Source organism: Thunnus maccoyii, chromosome 9 (genome assembly GCF_910596095.1).
Source record: "Thunnus maccoyii chromosome 9, fThuMac1.1, whole genome shotgun sequence".
Taxonomy (NCBI): domain Eukaryota; kingdom Metazoa; phylum Chordata; class Actinopteri; order Scombriformes; family Scombridae; genus Thunnus; species Thunnus maccoyii.
In genome coordinates, this window is record NC_056541.1 from 20,815,665 (window position 1) to 20,838,050 (window position 22,386).

The 22,386-nt window shown below is 39.9% G+C and overlaps 3 protein-coding genes across 3 annotated transcripts; all 3 read left to right on the top strand.

The window, feature by feature from the left end:
• Window positions 1-220: 220 nt before the first annotated feature.
• Window positions 221-6,090, top strand: LOC121904005 (arrestin domain-containing protein 3-like). Its single transcript, XM_042421481.1, has 7 exons — window positions 221-550; window positions 1,631-1,672; window positions 2,223-2,283; window positions 2,530-2,680; window positions 4,099-4,195; window positions 4,281-4,537; window positions 5,308-6,090. Exons 1-7 carry the CDS (start codon window positions 289-291, stop codon window positions 5,569-5,571), a joined length of 1,134 nt encoding a protein of 377 aa, XP_042277415.1. The 5' UTR covers window positions 221-288; the 3' UTR covers window positions 5,572-6,090.
• Window positions 6,091-7,179: 1,089 nt separating this feature from the next.
• Window positions 7,180-12,457, top strand: LOC121904156 (arrestin domain-containing protein 3-like). Its single transcript, XM_042421722.1, has 6 exons — window positions 7,180-7,760; window positions 7,900-7,960; window positions 8,047-8,194; window positions 8,287-8,383; window positions 11,066-11,322; window positions 11,874-12,457. Exons 1-6 carry the CDS (start codon window positions 7,502-7,504, stop codon window positions 12,138-12,140), a joined length of 1,089 nt encoding a protein of 362 aa, XP_042277656.1. The 5' UTR covers window positions 7,180-7,501; the 3' UTR covers window positions 12,141-12,457.
• Window positions 12,458-13,610: 1,153 nt separating this feature from the next.
• On the top strand, window positions 13,611-16,213 carry LOC121904446 (arrestin domain-containing protein 3-like). The gene is made up of 6 exons (XM_042422200.1): window positions 13,611-14,033; window positions 14,174-14,234; window positions 14,353-14,524; window positions 14,711-14,798; window positions 14,895-15,151; window positions 15,880-16,213. The coding sequence occupies exons 1-6, from the start codon at window positions 13,775-13,777 to the stop codon at window positions 15,988-15,990; spliced, it is 948 nt and encodes a 315-aa protein (XP_042278134.1). The 5' UTR covers window positions 13,611-13,774; the 3' UTR covers window positions 15,991-16,213.
• Window positions 16,214-22,386: the final 6,173 nt, after the last annotated feature.

Sequence of the window (22,386 nt, forward strand, 5' to 3'; positions counted from 1 at the left end):
CACTTTATCATAGGCTACCTTATACGTTTTGTGTTATGCAGCATTGTGTAACAAACTGATATATTAACTTTTTGAGATATCAAATCAACAACAAGACAGAGAAACATTTGAAAGGTGACTGGAGAGGATAGGTAGGCTATAGTTTAAGTGCATTAATAGATAACTAAATGCATGGGGCGGGGGGCGTTATCGCGGGAAGTTGTCCCTTGGCATTGAGACACGCCCTTCGCAGACGGTTCCTGTTTGCCCCACATTCCTTTGGAAGTTTCACAGTTTACGCTGCACACCATGTCTTCTACCGTGAAGAGCTTCAAAGTCACCTACAATCCTCTTAATGGGAGAAACACCTTTACCAATGGCGACCTCGTGACAGGCCAAGTGACGCTGGAAGTGGAGAAAGATTGCCAAATAGAATCCCTGTCAATTAAATTCAAAGGGAAAGCCGAAGTCATGTGGACCGAGAAGCACGGCAAAGTTACTGTTGTCTACCACTCCAAAGACAAGTATTTCAGCGTCAAACATTACTTTATCCGAGACAAATATAGCCAAGGTAAGTGACTTTTCATCTAGTTCAAACTTCTGCTCGTTTCTGCATGCAAAGAAGTTTAACCTGCATACAGTAAAGATGAGATTATATCTATTCTAAAAAACAGAGTTAAACCTTTCAGATAGATCGACTGCTTTGCGGAAAGGCTCGGGGTTGAGGTTACGGTCTCAGTTTGTAACGGTTGTTGTGGATGGATGCCAACACACGATAAGAAGCTGTGCAAAATAAGCGTCTTCTTCCGCTGTGGGCTGGACTTTTAATGTTTTGTAACAGATGAAAGTTGAGATGGATGATGGTTGACACGGAAAACATATGGAAAAGTACATATAAGATAATCTAATATATTATCTGTAATTTCGTTATAATTTTGTATAAAACACTATAGTTATACTGTCAAAATAGGATTCCACCTAGAGTTGGAAAGATTAGTTAATAAATTAGTCGATCGACAGAAAAGTAATCGGCGACTATGTTGATAATTGAATAATCATTTAAGTCATTTTTCAAGCACAAATACCAACATTTCCTTAGTCCAAGGCTCTCAAATGTTTAGAGTTTGTGGATTTTCCTGGTCTTAGAAAAATGTAAATTTGATATTTGGGTGTTTTTGACTGCTGATGACGTCACTTTGGACTTCAGGATGTTTTGATGAGTGTTTCAGGTGTTTTTCACCATTATCTGATGTTTTATCGACCAAATGATTAATCAGTAATTTGTTAAAATAATTGGCATATTAATGGATAATAAAAAATAATTGGTCCACCAAATGTAAATATATGGTTAGAACTAAAACAACTACCCTATTAATCATTTAGTTCCTTGACGTTTTTGGAAGCAAGAATGTAAACAAATCTTTACGTTTGGCTTCTGAACTTTCTTGCTTTTTTTTTGTTTTATGTGATAATAAACTGAACATCTTTGATTTTGGGGTATTATTATTATTATTATTATTATTATATTGATTCAACAAAATAATTTGCAGACAAACTGACATGTCAATCATTTTTGTTTGCAGCCTTATACGTGGTAATATTTTTTTGCCCAAGTATCAAATATTGATTAAGTGTGTTCCTTTTTTAGAAGACGACCACCAAACATCACTGATAAATCAGAATGGAGAAATATGTAAGTATTTCACAGTCGTGTCTCAGTCTGTGCTGAGGCCCCGGTGTGTTTCTGTGTTGTGGCTTTTAATCAGTTTAGAACAGCTTGATAGAGATTTCAAATGCAGCAGTCATATTTTTTCAGATGTGATTTCTCATCTACTTGATTAGATTTTTCAAATTTACAACCCCAGTTACCTCTAGGCTTAGTGAGCTGAGGGACCTTGTTGATCACACACTCTGTTGTCCAATCACAAACCTGTAACAATCCATATTTGCCATTAGCAAAGTACTGCAAGTGTACATTTTCTGTCTGTTTTTTTTTTTTTTTAACCAAGGAGCTTGTGAAAAAGTGTTTAGAAGCTTGAAGGAGAAGTTTGTATTTATATCTGACCAGCTGCTGGAGAAGCGTGTTCAAACAGCTCTGATTGAAAGTTTAAACTGCTTAGTACCCCCAACCCAAAGTCCCCCTACAACTAAATGGCCAATCCTGAGAACTTGTAAAAGCTGTAAAATAGACAGATGTCTGAACATTCCTTTCATTACCAACAGCAAGTCTTGTTGTTTATCAGACAGCGATGTTGTTGCTCCAGGGTGCCATGTCTACCCATTCACCTTTCAGATCCCTTCTCAGTAAGTAATCATTATTTTAATGGTTCCAAAATGTGTTATAGCCCTTTATCCTCTCCATATGTAGTTTTTCAAACACTGACCCAAGTCATATAATTTGGAAATATGGTACTTGAATAATCTTCTGAAAAAACAGTTTTGTCAGATTTTGCAACCACCAAGAAACAGCAGTGTGTTTTTATAGAAGTGTGTCACAGACTTACAATTCATGTAAAATTGTCCTTCTGGCCTTCCGATGTTGTGCATTAGGGAAATGCCCTCCTCCTTCAAGGCTTATACCGGTAATATTGTGTACTTGCTGGAAGCCAACCTGAGTAGATCAATGAGGATGAACAAGAAGGATTCAACTAAGCTCAACTTTGTGTCGAACGTGGACATGACCAGTGACCCTGAACTAATGGTAAGTGCTGAGTTACATCTTTATCATTCTTGTCATTCCAACAGAAAAAAAATCTGTGTGGGTTAGTTGTGGCAGCTGAATGACTAAAACTCAATCCTTATCTAGTACCTGCATGGACATGTAGGTGTTTGCCTTCAGCAGACCCACGCTGCATAAACACTAGCTTAGACATGTAAACAAAATATTCCATTTTACCGACAAGAGCACACTGTGAGGCCTTATACCTAAGTGTATATGGTTGAGATGAATTTTGGTTAATTTAGAATTACACCTGTTGAATTGGCTCAATTAGCACAAGCTTTTTTTGTATACATATATATATATATATATATATATATATATATACATGTATAACAAATATAGAGTTATATGCAGTGATCTCCCAGCAGCTGGGCCATTGAGAGGCACTGTGCACATTTACACACAAGGCACAGCAGCCTAACTTCACTGATTATTTAAATCTCCCGACACGCAGACAGGATCGGTTAGGATCTAATGTTAATTAATGTTCTGTGTTCTTCTACACATCCAATAGGTCAGCTGTTACTCACACACACAGTCCAGGTTACTGCTGCTACTGTTACTGCTGTTACTGCTGTCACTGCTGTAAAGCAGCCGTCCTCCTGGTAAATCCTGAGCTCATTATGTCAAGCAGCACAGCAAAACTAAAAACTGTAGTTATCAACTAGACAGGACAGAAGAAATTATTCAGTAACGTTCAGCTACTGAAATATTTTTGTAGATAGACAAGCGAAAAAGTTTTTTTCTGGTTTTGGTCAAATTTCTATTTCAGTTGTTGATTTGAAGAGGAAAACAGGTTAGGGGAACGGGAAGAACAGGAAAAAATGGGTGGTGGATTACGTTTTTTTTAATTCACATGAAAAATAGAAAAACAAAATTAATGCATTTCTTTGTTCTGTTATCAAAAAAAGTTTAACATAACTTTGGACCAGGAGGCAGCAATGCAATTCCTGTGCCTAGTCTGCAGAAAAATAGAGGAGGTCAGTAGAGTACGTGGTCCTTCAATGTGGCCCAGGACACATTGTCTTTACACTACTAAATGAATGTGGCCACATGCGGCCCAGACCAGAGACAGAGAGCAGAGGGGAACAAAGGAGAGAGACATAGACAGCGATGTAACCTGGTTACTACGCTACAAGTCCAGACCTCACACCCAGCGCACTGTTATTAGCTAGGAGCTACACACTCAATGCCCAAAGGTTTCCGCCCAGAAGCGTCCCGAACACAGCAAAATAATAATAAAATACAGGCAGAGGGCAGAGTCTCTGCAGATAAATACACCGCCACACACTTCTAGTGGGTCATACTTTGTTTTCTAGGAAAATCCTACATGGTATACCTTTTTAAGTGTCATTGTGTTCGTTGTATTGCATTTATTAATTTGTGTATTCTTTCAGACACCACAGCACGAGACTAAAGACAAGAAATTGAAATATTTCAACTCAGGAAGAGTAGCCATGGATGTGAATATTGAAAAAACAGGATACTTCCAAGGTGAGAGCGCTCAACGTGATATTGACACTCATTAGTCTCGTACCAAAGTTTGTTTGACGTGAGGCATTGCTGGTTTGTTTTGCAGGAGAGGGATTAAAGGTTTTGGCGTACATTCAGAACAACTCATCTCGTCATATCAAGCCAAAGTACTGTGTGTACAGTAAGCACAGCTTCTTTGCAAATGGGAAGAGAAGACTCTATACTCACGACCTCCTTAAAGAGGTGGGAGAGCCCATCCCTGCGTCTGCCAGCGAACAGGTCACAAGGGTCATCCCCATCCCCCATGATGTGGAGCCCTCCATCCTCAACTGCAGCAACATCAAAGTGGAGTACAGGCTGAGGGTAAGCACCTCAGGAGGCTGACAGATGTGTGTGTACTTATTCTCATGTGACTGCATAAGAAATAAATTAGGTCTCTTGTCAAAGTGTTTATTAACATTCATTTTTGCTTATTTATCTGGCATTTTAACACTATTGAAAGGAAATCTAAAGTAGCATGTCAATACAAATTAGACCTTGTAATAATTTATCATCAAAGAAGTAAGTAGAAAAAAAGTTTTTGTTAAATCCTTAAATTCTACATTGTTTTTTTTATCCTTGATTAAACATCTACCACTCCCTGAAGTTTCTCTAGCAAGTGTGATACTATGCTCTAAATATTTAATCTCTGAGTTATGTAGCAGTGATGTTGACAATTAAAAATCAAGGGGTATTGGTTATTAGTAGGTCTATTTATCTAGATAAGATTCTCCTGGCTCACCAGCCTTTTACAAACATCATGACATTTGTCTGTAATCTTACAGCTGTGCTTTTCAGAGCCCAAATGCTATTGAAACCATCCCTCTCTCATTGTTTTAAGTGCTTGCTAAAGGAGGGGGTTGTGCACACAGAAAAATGCAAATAATTGTGACAGACCTGTTTAACCTTGCGGAGCAAAGACCCAAGATTTGCTTCGCGTTTTTCACTCATCTCAAAGAAAAATGATCTGAGCAAACAAGAATATGTTAAGCGACATCCTCAGTGCATAATAAGCATAATCTTATGTCTGAGAGATTAGTTGGAAATATTAAGAAAAAATATCAACAATATAACAACAACAATATTTTCCACAGGTTTATCTGGATGTCAAATATGCTTCAGACCCTGAGATCAAATTTCCCATCGTCATCCTGCCAGCCTCTCAGGCTCCTGCTGTGGCACCACCACCTGCTTTTGCTGCCTTTGGATTTGAAGCATTTGGCAACCCAAACCCACCAGTCCGGGGTGTTGTACCACCACAACAACCAACAGCACCTCCACCATTTGATCCCCCACCTTCATATGGTGCATATGCAATGTACCCTCCGATGACGGATTATGGCAATAAATACCAGTGATGTGACGCTGAAGATACTTGGACATTTCAAGGAAACAGAGTAAAGTGACAGAAAAGGAAATTACAATTACTGCTATTTCAAATGTCAACCTGTATTATCTTCATTAATTTGTCAATGTATTATAGAGTTTTGTTTTCTTTATTACATAACTCTTGCTATACAGTATTAATATTACTATGGTAACATACTTAAAAACAAGTAGTATTCATTAACCTCGCTTGATAGAAGGGTGATTTCTGAGAGTTAACTAGTTTGGTAGAAACCACTATCTATAGTTATATACTGTGTGTATTGGACAGTAGCAACAAAATATGTAGCATTATTTCCAAAACAAGCTTTAAAGTACAAAGCACTTTTACAAAGTAGAGGTAAAAAACATTTCACTCAACCAAAAGACATGGGGGAGCAGGGATGTGTGTAACCAACGTTAACGTCTAAAGCACTTTGAGTTGGATTTTGGAACTTTCTCCTCTGTACAAATTAAATAAAAAGCCATTATAGGCCATTACATTTAATTTACCTATTTTCACTGAAGTCGTCTTTGTTCTTAAATATACACCTCAACGTCCATACAATATGTTTTTTAAGTGTCTTATATTTTAGTATTTGCTCCTGTTTTGTCTGTATTCTTTTATTCCACACTACATAACTGAGAGGTAGGTTAATATCTTATGAATATTTACACAAAACAAATTTTCAACCCTGTAAATACACAGTGTCTCATCTGGTAAACATAATGCAGGTAAAATTGGTTTATTACACTTCTGCTAAAAATAAGAAAAAGTTGTTTCTAATAGGTGAAAGTCTCCCTCATGTTTTCCTGTCACTTCAAATAAAAATACCAGTTTATGATTGTGATTAATAAACTATATGATACATTGATTTAAAAAAATGAACACAACCAGGCACAAACCAGAGAAAAATAAATCCCTTAAAGCTATATCACTGTGAACTCTGCTTAAACATGAAGAAATGTGCCACATCCTTGCTTTTAGGTCTAGCATGTGACTGACATAACATTTGACATGAAGATTATTATCTGGTTGTGACGTTGGAAATCAGTGTGATTTTATCACACACCAAAACTAATCACAATTACATTTCAGGGTTTATATATGCAGCATTCACTGAAACTAAGCGTTTCATTTCAGGAAATTGATTGAAAAAAAAAATCAGCAGTAATGTGTTTTTCCACACATACGTGGCTGTGTGAGACAATTCACAGACAGTTTTCAGAATAATATATGAAATATATATTTTCTTCCTAATTGAAAGTGTTCACAGTGAAGTCGGTGAATTATCCGCTACAATAATGACATTGTCTTTAAGAGACAGACACTTGCCTTTTTAAAAGATTAAGCTTTAGCTGCTCTGAAAGGTGGTCAAACAGCTTTCCTTAACTCAGTCATATCATTTCTACTGCCTTCCTGTTAGTAACTTAGTTGTCACACTTCTTTGAAATGAAATTCCATCATGATACACATGCAATGGGCAGTAAATGGAAATTTTGACGGGACTGGAAATTATGTCATGTGATACACGTTGAGGAAGCGCAGCATGCGACAGTAATTACCCCAGTTTAAAAACACAGGTGTAGCTCCCCGCCCACTGAGGTGGCTGTCAGATAGCTTGTTCATGTTCAGCCGCGGTGTGATGTTTTCCTTTGATTATGACCATGCAATCGCAATTTAAACTATTGTTTTTCATTTTTTTTAAAGCGCGGTGAGTGCATGTTATTTTTCCAGTCACTTTGTGCGCATGCGTGTCTCACACCTGTAGTCACAGGTGATACGAAAAAAACGGGTTTAACAACATTTGTCTGTTTGAGATCAGATATAAGTTGAGTGCAGCTGCGCAGAATTTACAAAGCCTGGGGTTCGTGTTGGTTTTACAAGAGATTTAGTTCTATTATGTACTTACCTGTTGGAGAATGACCATCAAAAATTTGTCAGTTGAATATGATGCCATCAACAGCAAAAACATCTTCACAAATGGAGATACCATCAATGGAAGAATCATCGTGGAGGTTTCTAAAGAAACTAAAATCCAGTCGCTAATTTTCATTGCACAAGGACAAGCTCGGGTTTGCTGGTCTGAACATTACGGGCAATATCAACATCACGTTTACTGGTCTGATGAGAAATATTATGATGTCAAACATCATATACTGAGAGAAGCAAGAGGAGATGGTAACGTATCAAATTAATACATTCACTGATTTGTGAAACATTGTAACTAATGCCATCACTTTTGGAAAATGAACCATTATCACTATAATGTACTGATACTAAAGATTTTATTTAATAATGATAAGTAACTCCACTCCAGGCACCGAAGTCATTGGTAAAGGAAGACATGTGTTTCCTTTTTCCTTCAAGGTTCCTGACAGGTACCTATTCTTTCCTGTGTTAATTTAATCTTTATTTTACTTCTCATCAGATTATTAAAAATTTTTTTTGTCATTGTACTTCACAGAAAAATGCCATCAACGTTCAAATCCTGCACAGGCAAAGTTGTCCATAAGCTGAAGGCAGAGCTCAAACAATCAATGAAGCTGACAAAAAAAGCTAAAATCCACTTCACATTTGAGTCCAAAGCAGACATGGACATTCCTGGACTTATGGTAAGAAATCATTAATCTTAAATCATGTAATGAAATGCAGAAGAGACAGTTATCTGACTGCATTCATCTAAAGTGGGGATCTGTTCTTTTAGGAACCTCAGTATGGTTGCAAGGATAAAACTGTCAAATTTCTTGGCTCTGGAATTGTTGCAATGGAAGTTCGCACTAAGCGGATGGGATACGAGCAAGGTAATAATCTAATCTGGTAAAGTTGTTCCTTACATTGTCCTGTCAAAAATCCTGCACTTGAAGGATTTTGATTCACATCCTTTCTTTGTACAGTCACTTGACACTTTCATTTATCTGCCAGGTATATTATGTTTGTAATATGCAACCAATATGCAAAAATGCAACCAAGTAACCAGGTAATGGAAGATATTTTTCCCACAGGGCTCTCTCCATCTGAACGCTGTTGATTAGTGTTGCTTATGAGCTGAATTGTGATGGTAGGATGACACTGCAACAACTGTTCTTCCTTTAGCTGCTTATTCCATAGAGACCCTGAACAGATTGTTAAAGGAAATGTGAGCCTTGACCTCAGGGAGGTCATGGCTGGTCAAACCTGCTGCACACTGAGAGTCATTGGAGCCATGATGCGGACCTAAAAGGAAACTGTAGGCAACAGGATACATAGGGTGTAAGGTGTGGGGGAGGGTCAATAGGTGTTCAACAACAAATGTTGGCCCATTGTCCTATGGCTCAGGCATGGGAAGAATGTGGTTGTACCTGCTGCCTCAGATTACTGGGACATACCAATCGATGCCGGAGTGATAGTGTCTGTAAACAACTGAGAAGACAGAAGAAAACTCTTATTATTATTTTTTTACCATCATTGAAGCAGGGATGAAGTGGGCATTTGGTGCTAATCTTCAGTTACTAAAAAGTGTGAGGTTTCATTCTGTCCACCCATTTATGGTTTTAATGATTGTTTTGAGTATTTTAACAGATTCTGGCAGATTTTATAATATTGTAGTTGAGTTTAGCCAGACTTTTACTACAGTATTGTTGGAGCTGGGAGGAGCACGGCTGGTTATTAGCAATAATTAATAATCATCTGAGATAATTATTAAAATGAATAAAATGATTAATATGAATTAACATAATATTAATAACGGGATACCACCTGTGAACCAGGACCCATAACCAGACAGTGAGGTAGTCTCATAAAAGAGTTCACCTAGAATGCTAAAATCTGAGGGATATCAACATTCACAGGTGAACAAAGAAGATTTGAGCTCGAGCTCTGACTCTCTCAATCAGCCATTTTTCACAATACATAAACACAATAGTGACAAAAGACTTCTTCTTCTTCTTTAAATATATAACAGTCTTTATATATTGTGAAAAGTGGCTGATTAAGAGAGTCAGAGCTTGAACTCATGGCATTCAAGGTGAACTCTTTTATGAGACTATGTCACTTTCTGGTTATTTGTCCCATTTCTGGATGGTGCCCCGTTATTATTAATTCATACTTATTATTTTAATAATTATCTCAGATGATTATTAATTATTGCTAATAACCAGCTGTGCTCCTCCCAGTTCCAACAGTTTAATATATTTATTGATTTGCATGTTGCATGATGGGTGAACTTTGGGCTGAGTCTATGTGCGAATGTTCACCATAGATAAAAGGCAGATAGTTCTGTTGTTTCACAGTGATTGCTCCTCACTGATTGAGTTCTCTATTAAATAGCTGAACTGCACTGTTATCAAACTGGACTTTACATTGCACATTGCATTCCATCTCCACTGCTATATAATTAATTTTTTGCACTTGTCACTTTCATTTATTTCATACACTTCATTTCTTCACAGTCCATATTTCTTCTGCACGGTCGGTGTTTCATTTCTAGTTTTACATCCCATTCTACGGAAGCTAAGAACTACTCAATACTACTTTCAAGCATTTCCATTTTATTAGACTTAATGAGAGAAAGGAGAGTCAGGTAGAGAGAGGGAATAAGAGCCAACAAATGACTATGGCTTTTTGTGCTTGATCTAAATAGTTGTTCTATCCATGTGATGGACAGGAACGAACAAATGAGAATGAGCTCCACCTGTGATAAAGCTCATGATAAAATATCTTGTTATCTTGAGAAATCTGCCTTTTGTTTTCCGAGATCACGAGATAAATTAACTTGTGATCTTGAGATAAAGGCATTAAAAAAATAATTGCAAGCATGGCCGTTCTCAACTTCTGTACTATGTCTTAACTAGTATAATTCTATTTATTTGTTATATTTCGTTGCTTTCTCCATAATACATTCAATATTTAATTTCAAATTAAATTTTTATAATTCTATTTTGTAAATAGATTTTTTATTCCATTTTAATACATTTTAGCTTTATTTTACCTTACTTTTGCTCTATTTTTATTCTTTATTCTTCTATGCTCTTCAGACACATTCTCTGTATGCTTGCATACTTGGATAATAAAACAGATTCTGATTCTGATATTTTGCAATTCATCTTGTTTTAGTCACAGAGAAGATGCATGTTCACTAAGAAGTTGTTCTTCACAGAGCAAATAAACATCAGCTGAACATCCTGTTTTTGATGACCTTTAGTAGTTGTTGTCATGTGGAAGTGTGCTCAATGGTGTGTCAGACCACTGTGGTGTCACTGTTGGGTGTGGTCCGGTTCAACGGAACTCAACATTTCAACTAAAGAGGACGACAAAACACTGCTTTTCAGTCTTGTATTAAGTTACTCAGTAATGTCTTTCCTTTGTGACTTTGGTAACAATTTAGCACCTTTTTATGTTGCCACTGGTTAAGCTCTTCACTGTGTATACAGAATAGTAACTGCTATCAACTACAGATGTGGGTCTAGGTTTAGAAATTGACTAACTTTCTTTTCTCTAATTTGTAGGTGAGGCTTTCCAAGTCACAGCTGAAATTGGAAATCAATCAAGTCGTTCTGTGAAGCCCAAATTCATACTGTACGAGAAGAAGAGTTTCTTTGCCCAGGGTCGCAGGAGAATGTTCACAAAGGAAATCCTTAAGGAGAAAATTGAGGCTGTTGCTTCTGGTAGCAGCAAGACTGTGACCAAGGTGATCACCATCCCCAGAGAACTACACACCTCCATCTTGAACTGCTCCATAATCAAGCTGGAGTACAGGGTGAAGGTAAACTGCACTGTATAGTGAAAAGATTTCCTTTTTCTGAGCCATACTTTTGTTGTTATGCTTGATTACTGAATTGTTAGAACAGCTGCTGATGGGAAGCTTGTAGGTTTTTTCATTGTTCCTGTTTTCATTGTCTGAAGGGTCTTATTTTTATTTACTTATTTTTACTTATATACTGATACTGAATACTGATATTATAAACAAACATTTTCAAAGGAAATACTTAGCACTTTAGCCATGCCATGATACAACATTATGCATAAAGGGAAAAAGGAAGGATTTTTCTCATTGACAGTTAGTAAAATGACCAACAAAATACTGGTGACTTATAAAAAGGAAGAACACATAAACATAATCAGCACAGCTGCAAATGAATGAACTCAACAAACTCAGGAGAGAGAAATCTTATACCAGAGGGGACCTCTAGTGACAAGAGAAAGTAATTAAAAAAACAGAAGCCTCACTGACTTTAACTAGATTGATAAAAGAACTATCCAAATATGGATATCAACATTTCTATCTCACAAAGAAAAAAACAACTTTTTTTGCAGATTTATCTGGATATCAAATGTGCTACAGACCCAGAGATCAAACTCCCAATAGTCGTCCTACCTGCCTCGGAGGTCCCTGCTGAGAAAAAACTACCTGCCTCTGCTGCCTTTGGATTTGAAGCATTTCAAAACCCAAACCAACCTACCTGGAGCACCGCACCACAACAACAAGCGGCATCCCAGTCTATGGATCTCCCTCCTCCCTATGGAGCATACGCAATGTACCCCTCCTTAACTGATCCTGACAAAAATGGAACAACATTTTAAATACCTGCCTTCAGTCCACACCCTCCACCACTGGACATTACAGGCACCATATCACAGCTGCATCCTGGCAGCGAGAACTAGAAGGCTGAGCATACCTACTTTGGAAGTCAACTGTTGTACAAATATTATGTATTTAATGTCCATGAAAAAATAACCCATAACTTTTATGACGCTAGTTTTAGTCATCGTAAATAATAGCAGGACACACTTTGTATGGAGCCCTACATAAATTATGAGACAAATATTCACATGAATAGGCTACATTGTGTAAAATAAATGTGTGAACTGTGAAATTATTAAAACTCAAAAAAAAAAAGAAAAAGAAATGTAATTTATTCATTCTTATTTCAATATAAGCTTTTATAGGAGTTAATTTTTTAAAATCATTTTTAAAATTTTTATATGTCCTTTTTTGACACCTTTATTTCATGTCACTTTTTATTTCATAATGTCACTTTTCATAACACTGGAGTTGTCATGTTACCAGTCACCACCCTCTCACCTTTCAACCAAACGTGCCCAATGCTCTCCCAGCAATCTTAACAACTGCTACCAAATTTAGCTAGTCAGCCCCTGGTGGCGGGAGCAAATACAATGTCAAAAGTAATTCTGAATCAATCAACTAAAGACTGCTGCTGTAAATACACAGAGTACAAAGACATAGTAAATAACCTCCCCTTTTATTTCACTTAACAAGGCTGCACATGCCTAGCCGGCTAACTAGCTAGGCTGGGTTGTGGTCAAGCCAGTACTACAGTACTCAGTACTAAAGTGAAAAGCCAGTGTTAATGGCATCTTGCTTAATTTAGAGAGAAGATGTTTAAAGAAAGACACAACTCTGTAAAGAACACAGACAGTCTCTCTCTGTGGACACTCTAGCCAACAAAAGCTAGCTAAGTGGTCTGTACCAATACTGTATATTGAGCCTTATTTTTGATTTGGCACATTAAGGCTACCATACTTTAATTTCACCATGTCCTCCTCTGGTCTTCCAGTGGTCACAGTGGACACAGGACTTAGCTACCAGTTGATGTCAGTCAGTCTATCCAACAGCTTAAATTAACAGTAGGCGATACCATGGTATCTGAGTCAGTTGCGATACTGACCTCATGTTTCTTTCTCTCTGTCCTTTATAATTTGTAACTGACATAAAATATTCCCAGTGGGGAATGCCATAACTTCGTAAACATGATGTTAAACAGTACATTGACAAAATATGTACATTGCACAATGCTGCACTGTAGATTTGACAGTGTTTTCAATCATATTTATTGAGGAATACCAATAAATATGCACACATATGGTATTCTTTTGTTATAATCGTTTGTCTTTGTGTGCATCCATAATGGCTATCTCAATGTATTTAGCCTAATTTAGTCTGCAAAGCTGCTGGCTAGAGTTACCTATGTGAAAGTGACACCTTGTGGCGTGATCACATGACCATATGTGACACAGATACAGGTTCTGGAGAGGTCCTCTGCTACAGTGCATATGCCAGCCTTGCCTGCATCCCTGCCATTTGGCAATAGGGCTCCACTTTGGTGCTTCGGTTCATGGAGTGAGTTAAACCTGCTTCCAGTGAATTAATGGGATTTATTCCGGACAAAAGGTGAATCACCCTCTGTGGTCTTATCATGACTGTAAAGCATCTGTTGTTGGAGTACAACAAGTTGAATGAGCAAGGAACCTTCACTTCTGGGGACATCCTTTCCGGACGAGTGATAGTGGTGACCAGTAAGGAAACCAAAGTACAGAGGTTTTCGGTCAAAGCCAAAGGGAAAGCTGAGGTCACATGGACAGATCAAAATGGACAAACAACAGTGGTCCACAGAGACAAGAAGAAATACTTTTATTTTGAACATATTATTCTTCAGGATAAAAACAAAGGAGATGGTTTGTATAGTTTCTTACTCATACCAAAAGAGGAATAGTTTGTAGCTTTTGTCTGTTGGACAGTGTTTTTGAATTGATGAATATTTTACAGTCTGCAAAAAGTAATGCAAAGGTAACACAAAAATGTTTCTTTTTATAAGGTTCAGAAATCATTGGTCCTGGGAGAAATGTGTACCCTTTCACCTTTGTGATTCCAAATGTGTATGTGTCCTTCTCTAAACTACCCATTTATATGGAATTTATATTTAATATAAACACTCCCTTACCAGCTGGTGAAATAAACTACTTCTCCCTTTTTATTTGGATCATTTCCTTACAGAGATATGCCCTCATGTTATGAGGGAAAATGGGGCAAGATCACATACAGTTTGCGAGCACAGCTGACTCAGTCAATCTGGCTTGTGCACAAAACCAAGACCGAGTTCCCTTTTCTAACCAAGTCTGAGTTCCCCTTTGCCTCCAAATCAGAAATAATAATTATTGGACTTAAGGTATGGAACTGATTTTCTCTTGAACTTGGAATAGGTTTTTCTTTTAGTTTCCACTTGTGTGCCAGTTAAATTTGTAAAGGCTTACCTCAGTTAATAGTAGCAAACATTATAATAAATGACAATGCAGCTAATGTGAGCTTAAACTGACATTCAGAGATTTCACTTCCTGATATCTTATCTCTTTAGGAGCAACAATATGCGACCAGCATCTTATTTTTGGGCTCTGGAAAGGTTACTATGAATGTTATGTCAGAAAAAATGGGACTCAAGCAAGGTAAACATATTTCATTAAGAATGACTTGATATCTTTTTATCTGACTGGCCTTAACTGAAACATAAATGGCATTTTTTCTTCCTTAAATATAAATAGGTGAGGCGATGGGAGTCTCTGTAGAAGTACTCAACAACTCAGCACGCACAGTAACGCCCAAATTCTACCTGTGTGAGAAGCAGACTTTTGTTGCTCAGTCCAAGAGGATCATACATACAAATGACATCCTCTTTGGGACAGGACACTCTGTTTCAGCTGAGACCAGTCGGACTATAACCAGCGTTCTGAGTATCCCGCCACAGCTCCCTCCAACCTTCTTCAACTGCTCCATGATGAAACTCGAGTACAGACTCAAGGTACTTATATACTGTACGTGTTCAAAAATATAATGGGATTCATTCATTGTTAACACTGTCTCGCACCAGACTCCATTATTGAGTCATAAAGTAATGATGCAATGCAAATGTTCACACTCTTAATTATTTAGTGCATGAGAACTGGTTTTAGTTTTTGATTTGTCTTTGATGCAAAGGGAACAACTCCTTTTGACTTCACAGTAATTTTAATATTTCATTGATGATGTATTCAAATATAGAGTAGTTGCAAAAACATTTCCGTGCTAGAGTTTCTGTTAAGATCACAAGAAGTATGCATGTAGACAACAGCACCACACAGTGGCTGTATGACAGGGAGAGAAAAAGGGAGGAAGGGTCAAAGGGGACAGCCCTCAAGGCTTACTCGCCTCCACACACTAATGAAGGTACATGTAGGAAGAAGTGTCATATTTCAGCGTAACCTGTTCTGTCAAGCTATTATCTCATATAGTTTTAGGACAGTGTTTTCAGTAAACACTGGTGTTGGTGGTCAGAGAAAGACAGAGCAAAGTTTTCATACTGCACAATGAAAAGTGGGAAAGACGGATGAGATCTGTAAATGTAGTATCAACGTTAGTGTGCTTTCACAGGATTATTATAAAATCTATCTGGATTTAAGTATTTCAAGTAAGTCTTTTTGCATTTTCTCAGTTATATTTGGTATCCGGGAGCTACAAACTGGATTAAAAGTTATGTTTCTTTGATTGCAGGTCATTCTTGATGTCCCTCTGGCAAGAGACCCGGAGATCAAACTCCCTCTGGTCATTCTGTCGGGTTCGCCAAAACCACATCAACAAAAACCAGAGATCCATGTGGTTTAGAAAGCTCCCTGGTTAAAACGATGCCCTAGATCAAGCAGACAGCATATTGTGTGACAAGGAGCAACAGAACTGAAAAGAGCAAAGTGTGTCCACTCAATGTAGATGCATTTAAATAAGTGAATGTTTCTTGGGGAGGTTCAAACCAACCCGAATGTCAGAGAATGTGCTGACTGTATGTTCATATGTCCACCAGATGGAGATGTAAGCCACAGAGTCGCCTACCAGTAACAGTTGATCAATTAAAGAGTATTAAATGACATTTCAGCTGTTCTTTTTAAATCAATGACAAGACAAACTCCATAGTGTCTGGTCTTGTTTCAGCTCTACATTTCCTCCACATGTCAATGAGGCTATTGTTTGAGAGCTCCAAAATGCAAAAAGTATCAGTGGCCTCAAACATCTTTTTCAGAATTATCCAAGTGTTTTGCAACCAGTCAGCAATTACATTGTGGGTCCAAAATCTCAATTTTATCAACCTATTTTGTGTTTCAATGCATTTAAACTCACACATGATTTTGGGATGAACTAGTCCTTTAATAGGATGAACATTCACACAACACAGCAGAGAGACAAACAATGAAACAGTACAAGCTGAGAATTAGACATTAGGGGTTTCTCACGCTCATCCTTGTTCATGGACTCATTTTGCAACAGAGGAAAGTATTGAACAAAGGCACATTCATGATTCTAGCAGTACATGTGTTACCCAACCGGCGGTTTTTAAGTGAAACCAGGCCCATGTTCTTGACAGAGACTCAGAGATCTTTCCCTGCCCAGGGACGGGAAACATGTTGAGAGCTGAGCATTCTATGGTTGGGATCCATCCTGGAAACATTAGATCTGGCTATTGTGACACCACATACAGCACACCCACCTACCCAGGGAGAGAGAGAGAGAGACAGAGAGAGAGAGAGAGAGAGAGAGAGAGAGAGAGAGAGAGAGAGAGAGAGAGAGAGGAAGAGAGAGAGAGAGAGTGTTTGGTTCTGACTCAGCACAAGCAGGCCCTCACGATTTCATTTTCAACCCACAAAACAGAGAAGAAAACTAACAATGTTCAACTCTCAACTCCATTAATAATACAGAAAGAGAGTGACCAATGCAGGCTTTGGATTCCACTGCTCTGGTGTACATGTCCCCTGCACTGCTACTGAGGGAATTGAAAAATATTTCAGCTCACATCTGCTGCAAGTGACCTGTCATCATGTGTCACTTGTTTGAAAACAGTGGAAACATGAAATCACATTCAAATATGTCCAAAAAGCTTTTAAACTGCTTTTTATGTTTCAATTATTGTAAGTGACTGTGATGACTTTGACAGTATAATGACTACATGGGTGGAGTAAGATGGACAGTCATTGATATAACCCAACAAATGTTGGGAAAATGGAAACTAAATGCTCAAAATATATGATTGAATAGATCAGAATATGGTTCTATGCATCAGTGTACACGCAACAGATTTAACTAATCCTTACCTCCCACACCTGCATAAAAATGAAGCAGCAGTGTGGTTCATGTTCGTTAATAAAATAGAAAGTATCAGTATTGTTTGGTATGATGGCAGTAGACAGTGTGACAGATTCCTCTGATCCCTGAATCCTACACCTGCGTGAAGACATCTCCAGAGCAGCAGTGTGGTTCATTTTTGGCAGCAGCCGTGGTTCTTGGCTGCACTGTAGCAGAGCCTGCCTGGTAACCAGTCTGGCTCCACGGACAGTGTGCAGGCTGTCAGCCAGCCAGCTCGCTACACACACACACACACACACACACACACTCACACACTCACACACACACACACCACAGCCTTGCCTAGTTTTGGAGAAGGGGTTGGGAGGTGTGGCCTCTGGCACCTCCCACCTTCGTAGCCAGAGCGAGTACCATGACAACCATGCGGGCCTGCTGGCGACTCCCTGTCTTCATCGGCCACGGTTGCCATGGTAACTCCCCACGGGGCTCCCGCAGATCAGTGGGATGGGCGTCCAGTTGACTAACCCTCTCCCAGCTGGGGAACGGCTGAGGGAGAGCAAGAGAGCGGAGTGAGGGGAAGGGCGGGTGTGTGTGGCACAGTAGAGCCTGAGGATGGAGAGAGAGAGAGAGAGACAGTGTGCTAAAGAGGGAGAGAGAGGAAGGAGACCTCAGAAGAAAGACAGGAGACGGTTAGTCTGACCTGCTGAAGCAGCCTATCTTTGCCTACTTACATCATTTACCTTCCTATCCTGAGTGAGCAGAAAAGCTTTGATTAAAATACACATTATGTTGGACACCAAGCTATAAATATTTCTAGAAATATTTATAAATTTAATTGTCCTCCCCTCTTGGGATAGCAGGAGCAGCTTTAATCCAACACACCCTTACTATGTGTATGTGTTTATTTACATGATTCAAATGAGTGTCCAGTCGCCACCGATCAGTCATAAAAGATTCTTCTTTCAAAAAGTGTGTTTCTGTCATCTTTCTACTATTTTCCAATCATGTCAGTGACAAGTACCACTTTTTGGGTTTGGACCCAGTGTAATAGGGCCACAGATGGCTCTGTGTCTGTAGTGCGGTTGGAGAAAGAAATGGCATCACTGGGTCCGTTGGCTGGAGAGTACTGAGGGGCTTTTTCTACTCTCTAATTGCTCCAAGCTGTGTCCCCTTCAAGGCCCACAGATACAGTTTTTCATGTGTTTGAAGGAACAGGAGTGACTAAAGCTGAACTTATTTCAAAGCTATGTAAATGCATTGTCCATGCCTTATAATCACATTAAGAAAGAGATGATTCAATCAAGTACATCATAATGAAGTATTTATTTTGGAAAAGGAGAGAGATAAACTTTCCATAGTAAACATTTTCTGATCTGTTGTAAGTGCAGAAAAGTTTGATTTCTTCTTTTTCATATAAATCCTTATCATATTTTAAACGTATAAAAAGTGACACAAGGCAATTCTGTCAGTGTTACAGAAGGCAATTTGCCAAAAAACATTCTATACTAATTCAAATAATCTACAGTTTCTCAGTTTATTTTTCTCTAGTTATACGTGCAATAATACTTCTATCCTAAAACTAGCTCTACATAAAGTGTATGACTATATTGTGCACTTGTAGTGGTAACCTTTGGAATTACAAATTGTTTTACTGTTTTAAAAAAATCCCTTGACACAAGTTGTTTGATTACACAAAGGATATAAAAACAAAAACCAGTTCAATTTTATTTATGAAACTCAGAGAAGCACCCTCCCCTGCATAGGTGGACATTGCATATCTTGCAGCCGAACACACTTTCATGTCGAAGTCCCTTGTTGGTGCAGTTCCTGCAGCGACGGGAGCGCTCTGACATGCGCTCCAGGCGGTGTCCGTACTCTATGGGTGAGTCTGCATGTCTCTTGCGTGCTGCCCGCTCCATGCCTCTTGCCCCTTGGTAGTCTCCAATCAACTGCTGTGCCAGGCGCACCCGGAAGTGGCGCTGAGTGAACTGCTTGCCGTTGAAGCCGGCTGGCGGCGTGCCCCCTCGGCTCTCTCTCAGGATGATGTAGGCGTTGACTATGCAAAGGTTGACATAGAACCACAGGAAGTAGCGCCACCACTTCTTACATGGCCTGCCAACTTGGTAGCATTCCCTCAGCTGGTCACACAGGTTGACACCCCTCATGTTCTCCTGGTACAGCAGCAAGGGCAGAGGTCGTGGCACACCGAAAGACAAACCTGAACTGTCCATGCTGTCACTCTCACCCTCCCCATCTGTCTCACGCTGCTGTTGTCCTGGACTGATACCCACAATACCTGGTGCAGAGTTGGTGGACAGGCAGCTAACCACCTTCACATCCCGTGTCACCGTAGCGACCAGGTTGCCACGCTGGCACTGGTAGAACTCACCCTGGGACAGCTTGCCGACATTGCGGGGGCGGAGGACCTCTGGGTAACCTTTGCGCCCCGGCTGGGTGGGCCCGCAGGCGTATAGTCCGTCCCTCAGCAGCCTCTGGAGGAGCGGCACTGAGGTGAAGAAGCTGTCCATGAAGAGGTGGTGGTACTGACCCTCCAGGCCACGCACTAGGGAGGTCACAACTCTGTAGCCCAGGGAGGCCACTACTTCATCCTCAGTAGGCTTGCCTATGTAGATCTTGGCCCGGTGGCAGTAGCCTGAGCGTGAGTCACACAGCATCCACACTGTCAGCCCCTTCCTCAGGGGCTTGGAGGGCATGTACTGGGTGGGGGAGAAACGTCCCTTCATCACAATGGCACACTTGTCTATGGTCAAACAGCGACTGGGCATGTACGCATCCCACATGGTGTTCTCCACCACATCAAGGAGAGGCCTGATTTTGAAGAGGCCGTCATATCCACGCTCCCCACGCACAGGCTCAGACTCACGGTCACACAGCTGGAGATACTGGGTGAGTTTTTCAAAGCGCCTGGCTGTCATTGTTTTTTTAAAGCCTGCATTGCCTATGAAAATGTCACTGGCCCAGTACATGCCAGTATCTGGAAGCTGATTGATGCCCATAAGAATGTTCAGACCTACATAAGCTTTCATCTCCCTGACATCAGTGGGGTGCCAGTGGGGGTCTGATTTTCCACTCCTCCTTTGCCGATAGAGGGCGTAATTGTTTGTTTGTTCTACCATGTGTTCAAAAAGAGAATCTGGGAAGAGTATCCGGAAATAGTCACGGGTGTCAGCATCGTCCCCCAGCGAGTGCTGAGGGCCACTGACAGCAGAGAATGGTTCGATTGAAATTACCTGGTCAGGTTCACCCCAGAAGTCGGGAGAAGTGCAATCCTCGTCCAAGTCATCTTCAAAGCTGAAAAAACTCCTGCGCTCCTCCTCCTCCAAATCGGAGAAATCAATATCCGAATCGTTTGAGGTGGTATCAGAGCAGTTAGTGGAGGTAGAATAATAACAGTCCTCTGCGTACTCCTCCTCGTCGTGCTTGATCCCATTACTACCAGTAACCAAAATTATGTTGCAGCCTCCTCCTGCGATGAAGCTGGCCGCGTCTGCAGTCTCCGCCGCGGCTGCTGTGCTCGTGAATCCATTCTCCCCCTCGCCGTCCTCCTCCTCCTCCCGCACTTCGTCTTCCTCGTCCGAGTCTGGCTTTCTGTAAGGAATTTCAAACCACTTCACATCGGCTGAAAGATTTAGCGGAGAGTCTTGGCTGTCGCACACCGTGGTACTTTCTGTGTCCGCGCTAGTTTCCAAAATAGTAAAAAGCTCTCTCCCTTTTCTTGCCGTCGCCATGTCGGGGTATTAAAGTGCCCCTGCATGAGTCTTTTTATGTATATTTTTTCACCGTGGAAAAATAATCGCACAAACCGGTCATCCGAAATGAACTGATGTGCACTTAACGGCAGCCTCTTCGAGAAAACTTGCTGGTCGTGGACCTATGCGGCGTCTATAAGCTTGATTCTCATTGTTTCCGCTCCTGGCTTTTCTGGGCTTTGTAGCGCAGTGTGGCCGCAGACGTCAGAAGCTGCATGCATGTCCTGCTTTGTAGGGCGTTTTGCGACTGCAGCTGGTGGGGTTGCTAGTTCGCTAGGCTGGCAGATGGCCGCTTGCTGTTCTAATGCCCGCTGGCATTCACCACTGTCAATAAGCCGGATACCCATCTCAGAGGCCGCGGAGATACAGAAACCAATGCGTAAAATCCAAACATCAAAAATCATACACTGTCAATCAAATGTCTAACCTCACAGTTGTCAGTGTGTGAACTTTCTAATAGCCACTGCACACGGCTCCTAAATTGTAAATGATCTCGTTTCGACCAAAATCTTTATTGTGTTAAAGTTTATTAAGGTTTTTATGTGTGCATCCATAATAAGGAAATGCGTAAAAACGCACCCAACGTGAATAAAATGCAATGATGGATGTTTCCACATCACACAGGAGCCCTTATTCATCCGTTTGCTCAACAAACTACACACTGAACTCGGGCAGAGAAGCAGCTTGTTCATTCATAAACATGCTTCTTCCCTCTGACAGGTTCCTACATGAATCTGAAGCCCTATAGGCTATTGTGGAATTAGGGACCTCCCTCTATTTTATGAATGTGGGCAGATACTCTTGTGTTTCACTCCAGGACTGATGTTGAAAAGCTTTCCCCTGATGAGATTGATTGATCCTCTGCAGGTTGTGCCAGGTTGTGTCACTGTTTCTATGTTACAGCCTGATTATTACGGTCATTTTCTGTGTGAATAATGTAGGAATCCACCACTACATTACCAGACACATGTAGAAGTAACACTTTATTAGTGTCAGCATGTTTTAATAAAATTCCATTATGCATTTCAAAATAATGATAATGATAGTTCTTCTTATGACCTACAGTGCTACTTGTGTTTACTAATTAATGGCAGAATAAACATCCCACCTGTTATCCCCTGCCTACAATTTGCAGTGTTTTCCCCCAGGTGTAACACCC